This window comes from Prunus avium, chromosome 2, assembly GCF_965620075.1.
Source record: "Prunus avium chromosome 2, drPruAviu1.hap1.1, whole genome shotgun sequence".
NCBI lineage: Eukaryota > Viridiplantae > Streptophyta > Magnoliopsida > Rosales > Rosaceae > Prunus > Prunus avium.
In genome coordinates, this window is record NC_142285.1 from 30,364,744 (window position 1) to 30,377,937 (window position 13,194).

Consider the following 13,194-nt stretch of genomic DNA (forward strand, 5'->3'; position numbering starts at 1 on the left):
TAATGATTTCATTTGCTTGACTCAGAATAATTCCTTTTTAAGTCAATGGATGGATGATCCTTTTTTTTTTTTTTTTTTTTTTGGTAACAAAGAGGGCTAAGCCCAAACAACAACTAAACATAAATCAACCTAGACCTTAAAAGGCCATCCCTGTCTTCTTGGAGGACACCAGTAATACCACCAGGAGGCAAACCAAAGCAATGAACACCCAATTCCATCTCATGCCCCATCTTAGCCAGAGAGTCAGCAGCAAAGTTAACCTCCCTGAAAACATGAAAGATGCTGCAGTCCCAGGAACTCTTCCAATAGACTCTGCACATGTTTAGCAAAGTAAGGAGGGGGTGATATGGCTCCACCTTAGCATTCAAAAGGTGCAAAACAAGAGTAGAATCAGTTTCAACAATAAGCTTTGTCACTTGCAAACATTGAGCTAGCTTAAGACCATGATACAACGCCCACAGTTCAGCCACCAAAATCTCCCCAAGACCCAAATTAGCAGAAAAACCTGCTACCCACTCACCAACAGAATTGCGAATAAGGCCCCCAGCAGCAATAGCGCCACTAGAACCAATTCTAGACCCATCAATATTCAGTTTCATGGTAGAAACAGGGGGAGGCTTCCACGCCAGCAACGTTTGCATCTTGAGCCTATGGAACCCACCCTTTTTATTAGCAAAGTCCCATTGCACAAGAAACCTCAAAATCCATTCATTGGGTCGATCAGGATAGTGGAAGGAAGAGTCAAAGACAGTGCAGCATCTCCATTTCCATATGAACCAGCAACCAGTCGCAAAAATATTACACCATCTCAAGTTGAAAGAATTAACAACAGCAGTTTTTAGGTTTAAACGCAACCAACAATTAAAGTCAGTAGCAAAGGATACCTTAACACAATCAGGTAAGGAGAAGGAGTTCCATATTGCTTGAGCTCGAGGACAACGGATGAACACATGCTGAAGCGATTCCATATGGCAATGACAAAACGGACAAGCTGAATTATTTGTCATTTTTCTTCTTGTTCTCTGTACATTGGTCAGAATTTTATTTTGGGATAATAGCCACAGAAACACTTTTAGTTTGGGAGGAATCTTAAGCTTCCAAATAAAATACCAGCTATCATCATCCCCTTGAGACAAGCTGGAGCAAATATTATAAGCAGATTTAACTGTGAACTCCCCATTGGGACTAGGACCCCAAACAAGTGTGTCAGGAGAAGAACCATCAAAGTCAGCAGGAGTGCTAATAATTTTCTGGACCACATCAACATGTAACACTTCAAGGAGTTTGGGAATATTCCAACCAGATTGGGTAAAATAATTGGCAACCACTTCATGGACATCAATCTCCTCAATATTGAGAGGCGTAGAGTCAATTAGGATGCCATCCAAAACCCAAGGATCTGTCCAAAAATTAATTCTATTCCCATTTCCCACTCTCCACTTCCTGCCCGCACTTAGGATTTCAGCACCAAATAGAATGCCCTTCCAGGTGCTGGATGCACAAATAGAGTTCACATTATAGTTATCAAAGGACGTAGTCCCCTTTAAATATTTCTTTCTCATCATGTTAGCCCAAAGCCCATCATGGTTATTGGTAATTCTCCAGCTAGCCTTGGCAAGCAACGCTTGGTTCATCGAGGTAGACCTTTTAATCCCAAGCCCTCCAAGCCTTTTTGGCTTACACACAATATTCCAGTTCACCAGATGTACCTTACGAGTAGTCACAGTACTACCCCAGAGGAAGTTCCTATTAGCCTTGTCTAGGTCTGCACAAACAGAAGCAGGAAGCCTAACAGTTTGCTCATTCTTTGGTCATTCACAAGCGGCTTGTTTATACAATCCAGGAAGGAAGTAGGAACCACAAAACTTGATAGAAGATTTAATTTCCACTCATCAGACAGTTTGCTTGTTCATACAATGGCACTTGTCAGAGCAGCTCAGCAAACCTCCTCTTCTTATTCTTGTCGATATTGTCGTTATCACGTGTTCCTGAGTTTCAGAGGCCAAGACACTCGCAAGACTTTCACTGACCACCTCTACACGGCTCTTGTCAACGCTGGATTTCGCACTTTCCGAGACGACGATGAAGTCCAGAGAGGAGAAGGTATCAAGCCCGAACTGCAGAAAGCAATCAAACATTCACGAACTTCTGTTATTGTATTTTCGAAAGACTACGCGTCGTCCACATGGTGCCTTGACGAGCTCGTCATGATCCTTGAACGCAAGAGGATCTCAGCTGACCATGTCGTTTTACCTGTCTTCTATGACGTGGATCCATCCGATGTGCGGAAGCAGACAGGAAGTCTTGCAAAGGCATTTGCTAGACACCAAGAAACCCAATCGTCGAACAAAGTGAAGGAATGGAGGGAAGTACTTGCAGAGGTTGCAGATCTGGCAGGGATGGTCTTACAAAATCAAGCTGATGGGTAATTTCTTTCCTACCATTTCTTTTATTTACAATTCCCTTTCTAAAGTTAAAATACTGAAAATGGACTTACTTTTTCAGGGTGTGTTAATGGAGATTTCATATAATATTTCTGAATTTCAGTAAGAATATTCTACTTTGTTTTTATTAATTTTTTTTTTTTGCAAGGGTAGTATAATTATTATCTCCTTGCCAATTGGTTTTGGTTTTGCAAGGATAGTATAATTATTTCTACTTTAATACAGGCGTAATTTTAAACTTCTCACAATAGAGTTGAAGTCCAATAACTAATTAGACGGATTGTACTATTGCAAGGATGTTTGATATATTTTTTTCATTTGGATTGTAACTTTTCAGACACGTGTCAAAGTTTATCAACAAGATTGTTCAAGTGATAGGAGAAAAACTAAGGCGTAGACCCCTAAGTGTTCCCCACATCATGATCGGAATGCATTCTCGAGTCCACGAACTTGATTTATGGTTACAAGATGGATTAGATGATGTCGGCATATGTGTAATTTATGGCATGAGTGGAATAGGGAAGACAACCATTGCAAAGTATGTTTATAATACAAACTTCGAAAGATTTGAAGGAAGCAGCTTCATCGAAAACATTAGAGAAATTTCACAACAACCTAATGGCCTAGTTCAAATACAAATACAACTTCTTTCTGATATTTTGATCGGGAGAAAAGTAAAAATACACAGTGTTAGTAAGGGAATGACTGAGATAGAAGATGCGATAAGCTCTAAAAGGGTTTTTCTTGTTCTCGACGATGTGGATCATATTAGCCAATTAGATGTGGTGCTTGGAATGAAAGATCAGTTTTATCCAGGAAGTAAAATCATCATAACAACTAGGCGTGCAAGATTGTTAAAGGCTCATCAAGTTTCTAAGGTGTATGTAGTTGAAACTTTGACTCAAGAAGAATCATTGGAGTTCTTCAGTTGGCACGCTTTTGGCCAAGACCATCCCATTGAAGATTACATAGAATATTCAGAGAAGCTAGCCGATCATTGCGGAGGACTTCCATTAGCCCTTCAAGTTTTAGGTTCTTCGTTGTTGGGGGAAAGTATAGGTGTGTGGAAAAGTGCATTGGAGAAATTAAAAGCCATTCCAAATGGTGAAATAATAAATAAGCTAAGAGTAAGTTACGATTCTTTGCAAGATGACCATGACCGAAAATTATTCCTCCACATTGCTTGTTTCTTTATCGGAAAGGACAAAGATTACATTGTTAAAATACTAGATGGATGTGATTTCTATACAATGGTTGGCATTCAAAATCTCATTGATAGATGTTTGGTGACAATTGATGAATTTGACAAGGTGCTTATGCATGACCTGATTTGTGGAATGGGAAGAGAAATTGTTAACCAAGAATCAGAGGAGCCTTGGAAGCGTAGTAGAGTATGGCATCATAAGGATTCCTTCAAAATCCTGTCGGAAAATAATGTAAGAAACATGTGTTATATGTACACATATATGTTTTCCTTCTTGTAAATATTTTCCAAATGTGTTTCTCCTTTCTTTTGTAGGGTACGAGAACAATTGAAGGTCTTGTCTTTGATATGCATATGCTCCCTACAAACATTCTCATAAACTCAAATGAGATAGTCTTGGAAACCAATGCATTTGCAAAGATGCGGGAACTAAAACTACTCCATCTTAGTCATGTACAACTTAACGGATCTTATGCAGAATTTTGTACAGGATTAAGATGGTTGTGTTGGACTAAGTTTCCTTTGGATTCTATACCCACCGAGTTTTCTTTGAGGAGCCTGGTTGTTCTTGAAATGAGATATAGCAGCTTGAGGCAAGTCTGCAAAGGAACAGAAGTATGTTACTCTACGCTTTTCTAATTTTATTTTTTTCAATTTTCACTTTCATTAAGCTTTTCGTTTCATAAAAAAAATTCTGTATCTATTAACAATTAACTCCCCACATTTTTTGCTTCTGTACATCTTTCCCCCAACAGTGTCTTCCATCATTGAAGATTCTTGATCTCAGCCATTCTCATTCCCTTACAGAAACCACTGACTTCTCATTCTGCCCAAATCTAGAGAAACTTATTCTTACAGATTGTGTGAGCTTGATTTATGTCCATGGATCCATTGGAAACCTTGAGAGACTTGTTTACCTGAATACGAAGGATTGCAAAAATCTTAAGATGCTTCCAGAGAACATATGTATGCTAAAATTACTTGAAACACTTATTATATCTGGTTGCACAAGTCTTAATGAGTTATCAATTGAGATGTTGAGGAACATTGAATCTCTGAAAGTGCTTGATACGGATGGAATTCTGATAGGTGAACTAGTCCCAGGAAGAAGTTCATGTTTCTTGAGTTCTTTAACATGCTCTTTAGTTGATTTAAATCTTCAGAAGTGCAATATTTCGAATGATGCCTTTCCAAGGGAATTTAGTAATCTATCCTCATTGCGAAGACTAAATGTAGGTTACAATCCAATTTGTAGCCTACCAAATTGCATCAAAGGTTTAACGAGGCTCAATGAACTTTCTTTTTGGGGATGTGGGAGTTTGAAATTGCTTGAGGGATTACCAAAAGTGGCCACGTTGAATGTGGCAGATTGCTTTTCATTGGAAAAAATAACATATCAATGCCGTCGGTCCAGAACACGTACCATGTTGTTAAACAATCGCAACCTAGTTGAGTGGGAGAATATGTACAAGCTAGAACCCATTGGAAGTGTTGATGCAGAAATGATTAACCTTTTGGGCTTGTCAAACTTGGAATCCATGGCACCCATTCGGATGGGCAAACGAAATTGGACGTCTGCAAAGGATGTTTGGAATCCCGTCGAGGTGAGCGTCTCTCTGTCTCTGTCTCTGTCTCTCTGTCTCTCTGTCTCTCTGTCTCGCTGTCTCTATCTCTCTCTGTCTCTCTGTCTCTCTTTCTGTCTCTGTCTCTGTCTCTGTCTCTGTCTCTCATAGTAAAGAATTTACTTATAATATTGTGATTTACAGGGGCTATATCAAAAGGGTATATTCAGCACATTTTTTGCTGGGAATGAGGTTCCAGGGCAGTTCAGCCACAAAAGTACAAAGTCCCCGATATCTTTTACCGTGCCATTACTTGACAATCAAAGAATTCAAGGCTTGAAGGTCTTCGTTGTCTATACAAACTTGCATGCTAATTATTCTGCTGGAGCTTCACCTGGGCCACCTGGGCCACTAGTTACTAAAGTCAGAAATAAGAGCAAGGGTCTGAAGTGGATCTATTGCCCAATATTCTATGGTATTCCAGGTGAAGGAGAAGACATGATATGGTTAAGCCTCTGGAAGTTGGAGGAGCAGGTTCACTTAGAAGGTGGCGATGAAGTGGTTGTTTCAGTAATTATGCAACCTTGGCTTCAGGTAAAGGAGTTTGGCATCCAGCTTGTGCAGCAGCTGCAACAAGAGAATCATAATATGATGACTGTTTCCACAGATGCTTCTTATTATCCACGTGTCAGCAGTGGAAATTTGGGTCAATATCAGCCAGGAGTATACTTGCTTTTTAGCAGAAATGAAATGGAAGATCCGATTTGGTTTAATAAGATCCTTGAGGACTCTGATGATGAAGATACGACGGGTATGTTGTTTATTGACGCATTTGATTTTACTCCGACTATTAAGTTTCATCTAATTTGTTGGGATTTTCTGTTATTTTTTATTTTGTTACAGTCAAAGAAGAAGAGCAACATTATGATCAGACAATTGCAGTCACGACAAGCAGCAAATCCGGCGGCCTCCGTGGCTGGAAGGGGAAGGTGCTCATCTCCGCAGCTTGCTTCTTTCTCACGCTTTCTCTCATCACCCGGTCTTCTCTCTCACACAAAAGAAGCGACAGTCAACAAGCCGTGGATAAACTTTGTACCCGAACTGCATACAGTTGTTTCTTGCATATATCCAATGTTTTCCTTCCTAAGACCTATTTCATTTCCTAGCATCAAATGCATCGATCTTCTTCGAATATGTATCACGCAATGCAATGTTCTCTTTTGATTCTTTGAGCTGCTCATTTTATAAAATTAATTTATGACAGGTGCTGAAAAGAGCCAAAATCTCAAGCGCATTACAAATCTCAGTACCATATGTTTAATTCTATATCAAGAACAGTCAATGCATATCAAGAACATTCTCTTAGTATGTAAATTTTTCAGAGAATAAATCTATAGACAACCAAATAGTGATTAATAAATGAAACAACTATGCCAGAGCGTTCCATTTTGAAAGTTATAGGAACTTGAATAATAGAGTTGAGGATCGACTAAGTTCCTCACAAATCTCCTTTACACACCCATTCTTCTTGCACTAACAGAAATGCTCAGCACACCCATGGGTCTTCTACAATCACTCAAAACATGGCCCAATCTGATTTGGTTTCTATGCCTATCTTATGCTTTTGACCAATGTAACAAAACCATCAGCTACTGGGGCCATGAATTTAATATGGTCTTGGTTCCAAAAGCCCAAAAAAGAAGACCAAAGCCCCAAACAAGGGAACCCATAACGTAAAACTCTCGGAAAACAGAGTAACAAAGGTCACAGAGTGAAAACAGAGTAATACGCCTGCTTAATTTATGATTATGTTGAACTAATCGCCTAATTAGTCCCTAAACAAATAAGTTCAAGAAAAATAATGTAAAGAGTGGTATTTGTTGGAGCAGCAACTGATTGGGTTAGGCGACGTTTTTTGACATATTAGTCCCAAATGGAGCATACACGCTTGAGAATCTTTGACTAATATGAACTTGAGACCTCATACGTAAAGCTTAAATATTCTAGGTTTTTATAATTAGATTTACTCTGCCCGTTCAAAAAAAAAAAAATGAAACAAATTTGCAACGTTGGCTTACTTTGTAATTCTGCGATTTCATAGTTTGGATACAAATTTTAGGGCATCTTTCAATATTATAAAGACTAGCCTCTCCACGCGCTTCCGCGCCTGCGAGAGGTTTTTTTTTTAAAATTAAAATTTATTTTAGAATTAAAAAGATAATGGGTAGTTGTGTTCCATAAAAATTGGCCATTATCTGATTTTTCTTTTAATTTTAATTTTTTTAAATATGAAAAAGTGTGAATTTACCATATTATCCTCATTTAATTAATAATTTCAATTCTTAATTTTTGCATTAACCAATGGCATTTTCTTGTATTTTGAATGTTTCACCATTCTCAGCCTTTTGCTTTATATATATAGATAAACAAGTTTTAATTTATTGTTTAAAAAGCGACATTTGAAGGTTGGTTACAAAAATTTATCACAATCTGTAGAGTGAAAGATTGCTTGAAGTGTAATTAAGAAAACCCATTAGATTGAAGGGGTTGATCATACTCTTCTTCTAGACTAATTAGCCGTCCCATTAATTGTTAAGATGAAGAGAAATTGAAGAACAGAGTAAAGAAACTGTAGAAGCAGAGAGAATTTCAGAAAAGGAATTGTAGGTTTCTGTATTTCATTAAGCTCTAACTGAGCACATTACAATCTTTATATCAGCCTAACTACAGTCTTAGCTGGCTACTCACTTTGCTAACAACTCTAACCACATTCTAATAGCTTACTCATTGATCTGTTGACACTTGGCAATATCATCATCATTGATACTCTTACATCCCCCCTCAATCTCATGCTTGGAGGAGCCAAGCATAAGATTGGAACAGTGATGTGAAAAAAGAGAGGCAAAACTCATGCTGTAGGGGAGGCATGACAGAATCTGCAAGGGCTGCTATAGATCTGAACCTCCATAGCAAGCACGACCAGAATATGCAATCATTATTTCTTCAGCAAGCAATTGACAGTGAAACTCCTGGAATGAGAGCATACTTTCTTGACATCACATAACACACCTAAAAGTGTTGTATTCTGAAGGTAAACCATTGAGAGACTCCAGCAACTCTTCTAGTCCACAAATTTCGCAACCTTAGTACCACAAATGATTAACTGTGTGCCTATGAGATTTACCAACTGATTCAAGGTATGAACCACCAAGTATCCCAAATTTGCCAAATAATTGCATCCTCAATAAGAAATCAGACCTCCCACATATATAAAGAGATAGAATAAGAGAAGAGGGAAATTCTTTGTTCCCTGAAAATTTAAAGAAAGGAGATAGAAAGAAAGAAGAATTGGGAAATGCATTTGTTCCCTAATCAGAGAGATTGTAGAAAGGACATAGAAAAGAGGAAGAATTGGGAAATTCTGTTGTACCCTTAGAGATTGTAGAAAGGAGATAGAAAAGAAGAAGAATTGGGAAATTTTGTTGTACCCTTAGAGATTGTAGAAAGGAGATAGGAAAGAGGAAGAATTGAGAAATTCTTTTGTTGCCTTAGATATTAGAGAAAAGAGATAGAAGAGAATGAGAAATGGGAAATTCTTTGTCCCCTGAGATAAGAAGAGTGAGAAGAGAATTGTGACAGAATCATGTAAGGATTGAGTGATTGAAGATTTTCTTGTTCTCCAAAGAAGTGGGATTTAAGAGTCAAGAATAGGGGTACTGAGATTTTGGATGAACGAGAAAAATTGACAAAGCAAATAATAAATGAATCATCAATATTTGGTCCATGGTGATGTATTCAAGAACAGGAAGGTGATGTTATAGCAAGGAATTCAATAGTTGATTTGGGAGCAGCTACAATAACTATCAAAGGTGGATAGAAAGCTGGAATCTTTGAACATAGTATTTCTCTAATTATTGAAATCAGAGAGATAGAGGATGAACAACAGACATACCAAAAGAACATTCATAGGATCCAAATAGCAGGAATGCAACTAATAATCTGAAATCCACCATAGTTGAGGAAATAGAACCTTCGTAGGCAAACATGGAATTGAAGTCAGCGAGTCGAATCAATCTGAGCAGCTACAAGTTGAGTAGTAATTCTTACAGAAAACAACAACAAATCCCAATCGATGGGTCTTTGAATTGGCAAATCAATGGAGAATTACTCGAAGCAGAGATGAATTCGTAAATCCCCAATTCAAAGGCTTGAAATCAGCAATCTCATATAAAAGCCCCAAAACTGACTAGCAATCGATCAAGAACATTGGAAATTCCCAAAACAGTGACAAAACCCTATTGAAACCCAAATCCCCAATAGCAAGCTGAATAGAAACCCAAACCTTGATTCAGTTTGACGAAATTGAGAATCCAAGAATGATATGGAAGAAGCAGATATTGACGTCGATTTCCATGGAGGGCCAGAAGAGAATATCAAGGCAGAGAAAGCGGAAGCAGAAGAACTCAGGATCGATCCATGGCTCTTGATACCATGTTAAGATGAAGAGAAATTGAAGAACAGAGTAAAGAAACTGTAGAAGCAGAGAGAATTTCAGAAAAGGAATTGTAGGTTTCTGTATTTCATTAAGCTCTAACTGAGCACATTACAATCTTTATATCAGCCTAACTACAGTCTTAGCTGGCTACTCACTTTGCTAACAACTCTAACCACATTCTAATAGCTTACTCATTGATCTGTTGACACTTGGCAATATCATCATCATTGATACTCTTACATTAATGAGGGGGGTTCGAATTGATTATATCATTATCATGAATCTATTCCACACACTAAGATGAAGATGATGCCAAAAATGATTTTGGATCTGTTGTAGAAACGACTCTTAATCAAGTCAATGAAATCATAAGTCTTTGTTCTTTTTCTTTTTTTTCCCTGAAAGGCTGCCTTAAGTTATAGCCATTCGATAGTCAAATGGAGGACGACCCACTTGAGAGATTCTTGAAGTTGAAGAAATATCAAAGAAAAAGAAGCCAAAACTGATGTGGAAAAAGGTGAGATTGATGCATGACTAGCCTTGCAATCTCGATCGAGTATCTACTATATGGCATGCATTGTCCTGGATAGAATCATACAAGACAGAAACTGACCCGCATATGGCATGCATCGAAATTGAAAGCCAAAACACAGTCAAATAGACATACGGACAGTAAATATATAAGTAAGCAAGTTCCAATTCCCTTTTAATCATCACTTCAAAATCAGTACGAAACTAGAGCATGAACGTGTTGGATAATCTTTTGTATTCCATTGGTGAGAGTACCATAGTCGTGATTATCTTTTACCCTTATTGATATGGGTGTATCGTAGCCGTTATTATCTTTTGTACTCCTATTCAAACCTGTATTAGGTCTTATTTGAGTCTAAATATGAGTTTCAAGTGATTGATTACTTATGTGGCTATTGTAATCGAGTCTTCTAACTTATCAATGATATTCCTATCATTTGATAGGAAAAAAAAAAAAACGTGTTTGATAAGTTTTACAAGTCTTTGTATAAGGTGGGTAGGCTTAGCTAGCTGATAGACCAAGAAAAGTATGCAGGCTTTCATATCAAATCCTTCGTTATCAACCATGAAAGCGATCATTATGAAATTTCCAAGAACTACCTGTTGGAAATCAAATCTTGTAATTGAAGGATTGTAAATATTGTAATTGTCTTTCCTATATTAGACCCCAAGGTTTATGGGTCGAACCCGGATTGTAGCCTTAATTAGGAATTATGCTAGAATAGAAGATTGTAAACCTAGTATATAAAGGATAATATTATGTACAGCAGCATATCAATAACAGAACGATTATTCCATCTCTTTTATTCTTTACATTGCTAGAATAGGAGATTGTACCTAGTATATAAAGGATAGTATTATGTACATAACGATTATTCCATCTCTTTTATTCTTTACATGGTATCAGAGCACCAATCTGGTGGCTCGTGATTTGCATCCTTATTTTCTTTTGAAACTTTTGAGGGTTTCACTCCTTTGTCTTCACCATGGGCAATTCCAATGTCCTTGCTGGGAATCATCCACAGCAGCCACGTGATAGCAATAACAATATGTTGAGGCCCAAAATGTCACGAGAAGCCCAATAATATTTAAAGCCCAATATAACATATAATGTTGGTTATACGTTAATCCAAGCTGTATTTTAGGAATTTATCCATTAAATAAATATATAAATAATGTACATGCCATGCCAATACATTATCATATGCTAAACCACCAGACAAGCTTAAGTGGGCCCAAGCCACATACATACCTGGGGCTTGCTAAGCGGTTTGTGGTGTGGATGGTTACAAGTGTCCATAAGGCCCGTTGAGGGATCAGATAGTGGAAGTTTTGGGCTGCTTGGGGCCATCAAAATTCATGCCTACTTTCCTGACCCCAAATACACGGGTAAGCAGAGAGAGAAATACAAGCATACCAATAACAAATGCTCACTCTTCCAGCAATTAAAGCCCAACTGTCCCGTCCATCCTTAAACCGCAACCACCAGCACCTCCCATTTGAACCTCAATTGCCAGTTTTCCAGCAATTAAAATAGGCAAGACGACGACTAATAACCTAATAGAGAAATGGTTACAACAATGACATTATTTCTTTTGGAGTCAAGTGTAAGGAATTGGACGTGATAAGATGAAGAGACTTCAGCCAATGAGAAATTAATTTTGGTATTTAATCACTGTTATGTGACATTATGGTCATTTTCTAATGAAGACATTTGAGAAAACACACTACTGCAAAAAACGAAATAGACGACGGGGATCCACCGTCGTTGTAATGCTTTGAAAACCGTCGTTATTTATCTATAAAGACGACGGTTTTTAAAGAAAATCATCGTTGTTTAGAGGTAAAGATTGTTAATTATAGGAGGAAAGACGACGGTTTTTAATAAAACCGTCGTGTATTATAGGTTAAGATGACGGTTTTTTATGAAAACCGTCGTGGATTGTTTGTAAAGACGAGGGTTGTTTTATAAAAACCATTGTTAATTATCTATAAAGACAACGGTTGGTTTATAAAAACTGTCATTAATTATTTGTAAATACCATGATTTATTATAAAAACCGTCATCTAATAAGTTCCCAAACTGCTACATTTTAGTTCTTTTTTATTTCCTATGATGCTATACAGTGATTTTAACTAGAAAACCAACCATAATGCTTATTAATGAATATATACACTCAAAAATAGTTTCTTTCATAAAACTTTATTCTACAACAAACATAATTCCTACCAATTAAATATAAATATTCAATTGATACATATGGTAATTAAGTAGTACAATATTTTCCTAACAAGACCTACGTACTCCTAATCCAAGTCTTCCTCATCCAAACATACAAATGATGCACAACCGAAGTCTCCTCCATCATCCCTGTAAATAAATCAAAATGATAGAGATTAAAAAAATAAAAAAAAAGAAGCTAAGATTACAAACATATAAAATTAGGTGGAAGAGAAATTTTACCATTGGACCATATTTCCATAGAAAACTTGTAAAATGAGCATAAAAAAGACCATCGAGAACCTGCAAAAGGGAAAATATATAAATAAAATGATGGTGAAAAGAGAAGGTAACAAATTTTCAACAACAAAAAGACATATGACTCACATAGAAAAGACCATAGAAAACCTGTAAAAAAAAAAGTTATAAATCTGCAAAAAAAAAAAAAAAAAGGAGTTAGAGCATGATCTCTCAAAAGAAGCACAATAGTAATATACTTGGATAAGCTATTACCTTAAAGTGTAATCAGAGAAGAAGAGCAATAGATATGGCTGAAAAGGTCATAACTGATTAACAAGGTTCACAACTTGGTGCAACCATCACGATTTACAGCCGAAATAATCTCAGGGAGACAAAGAACATACCAGAAACGCAAATAGACTAATCAAGAATTCACTAGCAAGATATAGAAGGGTATTGAGAGATTATGTGACTTTCAAATCAAACCTTTCGAAAGG

General features: G+C 37.1%; 1 protein-coding gene across 1 annotated transcript; it reads left to right on the forward strand.

The window, feature by feature from the left end:
• Positions 1 to 1,916: 1,916 nt before the first annotated feature.
• LOC110745536 (disease resistance protein RPV1-like) lies at positions 1,917 to 6,376 on the forward strand. Its single transcript, XM_088248643.1, has 6 exons — positions 1,917 to 2,425; positions 2,782 to 3,880; positions 3,964 to 4,263; positions 4,404 to 5,252; positions 5,415 to 6,021; positions 6,114 to 6,376. The coding sequence occupies exons 1-6, from the start codon at positions 1,917 to 1,919 to the stop codon at positions 6,374 to 6,376; spliced, it is 3,627 nt and encodes a 1,208-aa protein (XP_088104769.1).
• The last annotated feature ends 6,818 nt before the right edge of the window (positions 6,377 to 13,194 follow it).

Bases quoted from the DNA above. Each gene is read 5' to 3' on its own strand.
- LOC110745536 (XM_088248643.1), top strand. From the start codon at position 1,917: ATGGCACTTGTCAGAGCAGCTCAGCAAACCTCCTCTTCTTATTCTTGT. The intron at 3,881-3,963 runs GTAAGAAACATG...TTTCTTTTGTAG, and splicing joins AAATCCTGTCGGAAAATAAT to GGTACGAGAACAATTGAAGG. The intron at 5,253-5,414 runs GTGAGCGTCTCT...TGTGATTTACAG, and splicing joins ATGTTTGGAATCCCGTCGAG to GGGCTATATCAAAAGGGTAT.